Here is a 9,104-nt window from a genome sequence, read left to right on the forward strand (position 1 = left end):
CACAACTAGCGTTGGACTAGTGTGGTGACGTGCATTCATCCATCACATTCATCTATGACTATAGAAAGCAAGTAGACATGCCAATCACCTATAAACACGTAGCACATAACACTTAGCATGCTCGACTAAATGCAAGAGCCTAATAAAGCAAATTAACACGTAGCAACAAAAGCAAGCAATCAATCTAATGAACCTATCACATTTTTGCTAACTAAAACAAAAAGGGGAAGGGGAAAATGGACAAAAATGCTCTCCAAGCCCTATCTATTACAAGCCAAGAGGTGTACACATACCCCATAATGAATAACTTAAATAAAAGCAAAAGTAAATGAAATAAATGAAAGGAATTAAAGAAAGGCAAGGAAAGCAAAGTAGACATGCAATTCTCACTTAGCACGTTGAATCACATAGGAGAGACAAAAAAGGATAAAAGAAGTTGTACCTCCCCCCCGTTTGTAATGCTAATAAGGTGAACAAGACTTAACTTGGGCTATAGTCACCAAAGAAAGAGCTAATTTGGGCTAAAACTATCAAAACAAGGGGTTAATGCATCACTTTAATTAACAAAATTTCAAGGAAAAGAATAAATATGAAATTGAATAATTAAACAAAGCATTCAAAGAAGTTAAACACCCCCCTATTCTCCCAATTAAACAAACAAAGGTCCATATAAAGAATTAAGGAATATTCCAGGGATCAATTTATCATTACTATAAAGTAAAAATAAAATTAAGGACTTAAGGTGAGACCTCCAATCAAATGATAAAATTCACAAGAAATGAATAAAAACCCCATTTTACAATTAAACGACAAAAATTCAAACATTTCATTAAAAATTCAAATCAAAGCTATAAGTCCATGAAAAGTTATTAAAACCTACAAATCCATTCTAAACTTATGAATGATCTATCCCAATCATCATATTAAAACATACTAAGAAAGTTAAAACTTGAAATGGACGAAATTGATTAATTTATGTGATTAGTTGGGCCACAGGGGAACAAAGGGAGACTTGGGGGGTCAAAGTGCTAAATTCAGAAAGTTTTTCATGCAAAACCATGCACGGTTATGAAGCTTATGCTTCTGCAACTTCCAGCCAACATTTTTCTGCAATTTTTTTTGTATTCATTCTAATGCCATTTTCCACCCAAACCAAGCAAACATTTTTAACCCAAACATCAAAGCCTCGATTCCAAAATCACAACAATCAGCATCCAAAACAGACCACGAGAGAAAAAGAGAAGCGTATGAATGGGAGCAGGCAACGGCAATGCATCAGTTTTTTTTTTTGAAGACACGCACAGGCCATCTAAAAATGATGAAATGTGCGCTGCATATTGAACAAAAGAGAACAACAACCACTGGACAATTACGGCATCTGGAATATACATTTGTCTTCCTCACTACAAGTGCAACCATAAAAAAACAGCAAAAGCAACGTGAGGACTTGCGGCACACCGAAATTCATTTTCCAGCAGGCATCGAATCATGACTCAAGCTAGCCTCAAATTAATACTTGAATGGTTTTGTGTTAACAAGGCTTGAGGAACCGCAAGTTCCTGGAGCGCGAGATGGAATGTGGAATGACCAAGGAGAACTCAGATGATCTTCCCCAGGATTGAACGTTGCGGGTGGCTCCGTCACCTTCCCTTTCTGCAATCTTCCTGCTGCAACTTTGCAGTTCAACTCACGCAAAGTTGAAGATCCTAATGCCAAATATGTGGATCCCGTGAGCGTTGAAGATGATTGTTCTCCACAGAAATCGAAAAGGACTTGCTACTGGCTCTGATGAAAGCAACGCAAAATCTGGAATTTTCCTGGTTTGCCCGTAGCTTCCTTTGCCCAGATTCTCCCTTTTCTCTCCCGAAAATTTTTCAAACCTCTCTCTTGCTCTTGGCTTTTCCCTCTACCACCGTACTCTCACTTTTCTCTCTCTCTCTCTTCCCCCCCAGAAATCTTCCCTTGCCGTTCTCTCCTTTTCTTGCTCCACCAGCCGTTCTTCCTCTTGCTTTTTTTCTTTTCGTTTTTTCAGCCGTCAACTCAAAAACACTCCCTTCCGGCTGCTGTTTTCTTTCCCTTTTATAGGAACCCCCAATCCCTAAACCCTCACCTCAAAGGTGAGGATAAGGGATTGGTTTCTACCAAGATTTCCAGCCCTCCGATGGGGCATGCGTGACTGTCCTTGCAAGTTGCGGAAACGCAGCTTGCATGTAAAAATCCTTTTTTTTTTTTTGAATACTAATTTAACAAAATGATAATAAAATTAAGTAAAAAGAAACCAACAATTTAATTAACATCGGATGAAAATAAATAAACTAGAAATAAACAACAACAAAGTTGCAATTTTTCATTTTCATCATTTTTCTCTTTTCCTTCTTTTTTCTTTTCCTTTTTTCCTTTTTTTTTCAAATGAACCAATCAACAAATTAAGTAAACACGACTAAAATAAACAAATACTAAGAAATAAAACAAAATTGCTAATCTTAATAATAAAAATCTTTTGATTGATGCTTTTCTTCTCCAATTAATAACACTAAAAGAAATGAAACTTATCCCCCTCTTTATGAAACTTTCTCCTTTTTGACAACTTTTAGGCTAAAGTCTTACAATAATAATAATAATAAAAGAATAAAATAAAATAAAAAATAAAACAGTTAAAAGGACCAAACTAATGCAAAAAGTAAAACTAAAATAAAAACAAATGCTAAAAGTTTAAAAACTAAAATCGTGACTGAGGATGCTCACCTCGGCCATCCCTGAGTGGCCGAGGTTATTCCACTTCATCCCTCACACAAGCGCAATCTTGTCCTGAGTATGACCCCTGATCCCGGCCGGGGCCCTGGTCTTCTCGCCTGGACGACCTCTGCACCTCAGACTTCCAGCTCAGCTGCACGCTGATGATGTCAAGCCACCTGACATCATCAGGGACCAGTGCTTTATCTGAAAAGCACTGACGCTCTTAATGGCTACTACGCAGGACTCCCCGTTACCCTGTCCAGGCGGCTACAGTGTCAGAGTCAGACTCCCTGGCAGGGAACAGAGCCGTAATGACAGAATATGGGTCCCACTAGCATGAGCTCTCCGTCCTACCATCCACTCCCGCTCTATAAATACCTCTCATGTACACCTAACAAGTAAGCATACTGTTCATTGGACAATACCATTGTCTTTCTCGTTCTCATACTAACTTGAGCGTCGGAGTGATCCCAGGGGAGAAGCCCCGCCATTCACTTCGGACAAGCAGATACACCTCACCTCACCTCAGAAGAGACTGATTTCGGCTGGTTCGATTACCCCCCAAAAAATCACCTCTTCAATTGGCGCCGTCTGTGGGAACGAGATTACTGCTAAAATGAGATCGACGCGCTCCAGAAGTGGAAGAGTCCCTTCGACTGGGGTTGGGCAAACATCGGGAGCCCAGCAAGATCATATTTCCGAAGAACAAGGGTCCCCAAGGACCCAGCCCAATAACGAAGACGCCATCGCCAAGATGGCCGAGTTCGTGGCTAATAACCCAAACATTTTCGAAGAACTGGGGAGGTACTTCAAGAGGCAGGGGAAGGAAAAAGCTGAATCCTCCAAGAGAAGACCGACGAAGTCCCCTGAAGTGTCTTCCGGCGAAGACTCCGATGAGGGGCACCTCTCTCGGAGCACTTCCAGGCGCGCCTCTTCCAGGGCGACATCTAAAATTGCTTCCATTTCACGGGCGTTTTCCCGGGGTCTTCTGGGAAAACGAGCCGAGGACCCACCTCGGCGTCCCGGTGGCTTAGCAGCCGAGTATCTGAGGGCTCCGCCCTTCACGGATGACATCAATGGGGAGATGGTCCCCCCAAATTTCAAACTTCCCGCCCTACGTTCTTACGATGGCCGAGGTGACCCCGAGGATCACTTCCGCGCCTTCCTCTCTGCATTTCGGCTCTATTGCGTCCCCGACGCAGTAATTTGCCGAGATTTCCCCATCTTCTTGCAGGGGACGGCCCGAAAGTGGTTTTGGGGCTTAGAACTGAGGAGTATTTCCTCGTTGGACGAGCTGATAGATCGGTTCATTCACCGCTTTGTATCGTCTCGCCCAATTACGAAGATTTCAGCTTATCTCTTGAACCTGCAGCAAGCTCCCGGCGAGTCACTGCGCTCATATGTGCAGAGGTTCAATGAGGAGAACGTGCAGATACCTGATCAGAATGAGCAGGTAACCATAGCTTCTTTCACCAATGGGCTGATCGCGGGAATCTTCAATACCGAGATACACCGGGATTACCCCCGCACACTTCGGGAACTCTGGGATCGAGTAGACCAGGGAATCCGAAATGAAGACTTAAACCACATGAAGCGGGAGGCTCAAGTCACTCGTAATGGGCAAGATTCCCGAAGGAAAAAGGATGCCGGCCAGGCCGAACAAGGCCCCAGCGGATCGTCGAGTCAGTTCCGAGACCGCCGAAGTGTCTTTGATCGGATCGTCAAAGGCAGGTCGTCCACCTCGGACGCCGAGCTTACGCCACTCAACTCCAGCCGGACTCATGTCCTGGCTGTGATGAGGCAGAATCACCTCGGCTGAACCCCTCCTGAAATTCCGGGGAGGAGAGATAAGAGAAACTCAAACCTATATTGCGCCTATCACCGGGATGTTGGGCACGAGACTGAGGACTGCAACGATCTGAAGCGGGAGATCGAGAACTTGATCCGTCAGGGATATCTGAAGCAATTCGTCCGCAAGGATGGAGGCTTCAACCGAAGCGTCTCCCACCGGGAGAACCGGGGCCCCCGCCGAGACGACAGGCGGGACACGAACATGCATTGCCGAGGTCCCGAAGACCGTAGGGAGGACAAGCAGCCTCCACGCGATGGATCACCGGGCTATGGCCCCAACATCGCCGGGGTGATCAATACCATCGCGGGAGGACCAACGGGAGGAGACAGCCAGAACTCCCGAAAGCGGACCTATCGCCAGGCCGGGATGGAAGTGGCTGAGCCGAGTTCTCGGCTGTCCGAAGTCATCACCTATGGTCCCACTGACCCAGTCCCCGCCGCCTCCAGCAACCACGAAACCCTCGTGATCGAGGTCCTCACCAACAACTACATAGTCAAAAAGGTCTATGTTGACCCCGGAAGCTCGGTAGACGTCATGTACTATCGAACTTTCAAAAGTTTGAAACTGACCAGGGAGCAACTCACTCCTGTCAGAACTCCCCTCGTTGGGTTCGGGGGACACGTGGTCCACCCCGAGGGAATGGTGTCCCTGATGGTGACTGTCGGGCGACATCCCCGCTGCCGAACTGTACCCGTCAACTTCGCGGTGGTTAAGGCAGATTCTCCCTACAATATGTTAATAGGTCGACCCACGCTTAACGCCTTGAGAGCTGTGTACTCTACCTACCACCTGAGTTTCAAATTCCCAACACCAGCGGGGGTGGCCGAGGTGAGCAGCGACGTGAGTACTGCCCGCGAATGCTACCTCGCCACCATCCAGGCCGCGGTCACTCCCCAGACTGCATCGAAGGCCGACGAGAAGAGACCCGCGGTCCTCTCCATAGACTGCATCGATCCTCAAAAAGCAGGAAAGCCCGGCAGGCTGGAACCCGGGGATGAGGTAGAGCAGGTGGTCTTGGATGAGACAAGACCTGACCAAGTGGTCCAAGTGGGGGCCGGACTCTTTTCGTCTCTGAAGGAAGAGATGATTCATCTGATAAAGGACCACCGGGACATCTTCGCGTGGTCCGCTGATGAAGTGGTCGGGGTGCCACCTGAGCTCATGATTCACCAGCTCAACGTTAACCCACAGGCCCGTCCTGTAAGACAGAAACGTAGGCACTTCGGCCCCGAACGCAGCAAGGCCATATCTGATGAGGTGGACAAGCTCTTACCCGCCAAGATGATCCATGAGGTCCAGTACCCCACCTGGCTGTCCAACCCTGTTATGGTCAAAAAGGATACCGGTGGATGGAGGATGTGCGTCGACTTCACCGATCTTAACAAGGCCTGCCCAAAAGATTGCTATCCACTGCCGAGAATAGATGCCCTCGTCGACTCGGCAATGGGACATGAGATCCTCTGCTTTCTAGATGCCTTCAAAGGCTACCACCAAATAGGAATGAGTGAGGAGGACCAAGAGAAAACGGCATTCTACACCGACCAAGGTGTCTACTGCTATACCACCATGCCGTTCAGGTTAAAAAACGCCGGGGCGACCTATCAAAGGTTGATCAACCGCCTCTTCAAAGATCAGATCGGCCGAAATGTGGCCTATGTGGACGATATCCTCGTCAAAAGCTTAACCACTTCGGCCTTCTTATCAGATGTAAGGGAGGTCTTCGGCGTTCTGCGGGACTCGAGGATGAAGTTAAATCCCAAAAAGTATGTTTTCGGTGTCACCTCAGGAAAATTTTTAGGGTATCTGGTTTCCCACCGGGGAATCGAAGCTAACCCCGACAAAGTCAAGGCCATCCAGGACATGTCCCCACCTCGGAACCTCCGAGAAGTCCAGCGACTGAACGGACGCCTGGCCACGCTGAACCGCTTCCTATCCCAATCTGCTGAGAAAGCCTTGCCATTCTTTAAGGTGCTAAAGAAGGCTGATCAGTTTGCCTGGACTGAAGAATGCCAGGCTGCCTTCGACAAATTAAAACAATATCTGCACCACTTGCCCACCCTCGCTTCACCTCGGCCTGGAGAAAGGTTGTACCTCTACCTCTCTGCCGCCGACGAAGCTGTCAGCGCAGTGCTCATCCGAGATGAGGGTACCCAAGTGCCGGTCTACTACGTCAGCCGGGCCCTCCGTGGGCCGGAGACTCGGTATACCCAGGTCGAAAAACTCGTGCTCCGGCTGGTCCACGCAGCTCGGCGGCTGAAACCATACTTCCTAGCTCACCCCATTTTCGTTAGGACAGATCAGCCTATTCGGCAGATACTGGTGCGGCCCGAGGCCTCCGGGCGCCTCACCAAGTGGGCTGTCGAATTGGGGGAGTACGACTTGTCGTATGAGCCGCGCACCGCCATAAAAGCTCAAGCCTTAGCTGATTTTCTCGCCGACCTCACCTTCACGGAAGGTCGGGAGTCCACCTCCGTCATTGCCGAAGTGTCCACCCCACATTCGTGGACGTTATATGTGGACGGATCCTCCAACGGGGATGGCAGTGGAGCAGGACTACTCCTGGAGGGCCCCCAGGGAGAAGTATGCTCGTATGCCCTCCGCTTTGACTTCCCAGCCACCAACAATGAAGCCGAATATGAGGCTTTAATCGCGGGACTCCAGCTAGCCTGCAAGCTCGGTGCACAGCGGATCCACGTCCGCAACGACTCCCAACTCGTAGTATGTCAAGTCCTTGGTGAGTATGAGGCCAAGGATGAAACCATGCAGCGGTATCTATCCAAAGTCCACCAACTCATAGCGTACTTCGAGTCTTTCGAAATCCAAAGAATCCTCCGCTCCCAGAATAGGCGAGCCGACGCCTTATCCCGGTTGGTTTCCACCTCATTTTCTGACCTCAACAAGACCGTTTTGGTGGAAGTGTTGAGCGAGCCGGAATACATGGAAGAGGTGGCCTGCCCTGTGAACACGGGAGAAACATGGATGAGCCCGTTCATCCTTTTCTTAGGGCAGGGAGTCCTCCCCGAGGATCGAGTCGAGGCGAGAAAGATACAACGTAAATCTGCTCGGTACGCGCTCCGCGATGGTGAACTGTATAAACGCTCATACCTTGGGCCATGGCTGAGGTGCGTTACACCCGAGGCAGGACGCCAGGTCCTCCATGAGATACACGAAGGCCTGTGTGGGGCTCACGTCGGCCACAGGATGTTAGCCAGGAAGAGCTTACTTCTTGGGTACTTCTGGCCTTCCGTTCGACAAGATGCTCAAAATCTTGTTCTCAGCTGCCCATCCTGCCAAGTCCACGCCCCTGAGCTTCACCAACCCTCGAACTTCATGGTGCCAATCACCTCACCTTGGCCGTTTGAGCAATGGGGGACAGACATCATCGGTCCCTTCCCTAAAGCGGTCGGGGGCTATACCTTTCTGGTCACCGCTGTGGACTACTTCACTAAGTGGGTCGAGGCCGAGCCTTTACGGACCATCACAGGGCTGGCCATTCAAAAATTCTTTTGGAAATGCATTGTCTGCCGCTTCGGCATACCTCAGATCATCATCTCGGACAACGGGAGACAGTTTGCCGAGAATCCATTCAAGACTTGGTGCGAGAACCTCGGCATCAAACAACACTTCACTTCGGTAGGCCACCCTCAGGCCAACGGTCAGGCAGAAAATTTTAACCGAACTCTCTTGCATGGCCTCAAGACCCGACTACACCGAGCTGGATCATCTTGGGTGGAGGAGCTCCCCAGTGTTCCGTGGTCATATCGGACCACGCCGAGGTCATCCACGCAAGAGACCCCCTTCTCCTTGACCTATGGAGCCGAGGCTGTCATCCCTACTGAGATCCTTACACCCAGTCCTCGGATAACAGCCTATGTGGCCAAGGTGAACGGAAAAGAGAGACAATTGGATCTCGACCTCATCGACAAGAAAAGAGACATTGCCTCAGCTCGGGTAGCTTCCTACAAGAACACCCTAACCCACTACTACAATGCCCGCGTCAAGCATCGGCGATTCCGGCCTGGAGACTTGGTGCTAAGAAAAAACTCAGTCAGCCGAGCTGAGAACCAAGGGAAACTGGGCCCGAAATGGGAAGGTCCATACCGAGTTGTGGAGTATAATCTTAATGGGTATTGTAAATTGAGTTACCGAGATGGCTCTCTAGTGCCGAGGACTTGGCACGCCGAGAACCTCAGACTGTATTATGTTTGAAAATTTTACTAAGTTATCACTTCAGCTGCTTAGTTATTTTTCAATACCAAGATGCTACACATCCGTTATTAAAAAATAAGGGGGACAAATAGGAGACGAATCAAGAAATTAAAGGAGCCGAAGTGAGGAGAAATAGATCTTTCATTCAAATAAGAAAAGGCATTACAAGAAGAATACAAAAGACCGAGGTCAGGAGTATTGCTAATCATCTCCCACCTCGGATTTTCACTTAAGCCCCTATGACTAAGCTTCAGCCTCGGCTCCATCTTGGCCAGTTGCCTCCCCGGCTTCTTCCCCGCCGGGATGA

At 48.6% G+C, this 9,104-nt stretch overlaps 1 protein-coding gene across 1 annotated transcript; it reads left to right on the forward strand.

The window, feature by feature from the left end:
• Positions 1-4,789: 4,789 nt before the first annotated feature.
• Positions 4,790-8,797, forward strand: LOC113755431. The gene has a single exon (XM_027299438.1). The coding sequence runs from the start codon at positions 4,790-4,792 to the stop codon at positions 8,795-8,797; it is 4,008 nt and encodes a 1,335-aa protein (XP_027155239.1).
• The last annotated feature ends 307 nt before the right edge of the window (positions 8,798-9,104 follow it).

The sequence above is a fragment of the Coffea eugenioides genome, unplaced genomic scaffold, assembly GCF_003713205.1.
Source record: "Coffea eugenioides isolate CCC68of unplaced genomic scaffold, Ceug_1.0 ScVebR1_1477;HRSCAF=2332, whole genome shotgun sequence".
Classification (NCBI taxonomy): Eukaryota; Viridiplantae; Streptophyta; class Magnoliopsida; order Gentianales; family Rubiaceae; genus Coffea; species Coffea eugenioides.

What these genes read in the sequence shown, in the direction of transcription:
- LOC113755431 (XM_027299438.1), top strand. Translation starts at nt 4,790, where the DNA reads ATGCATTGCCGAGGTCCCGAAGACCGTAGGGAGGACAAGCAGCCTCCA.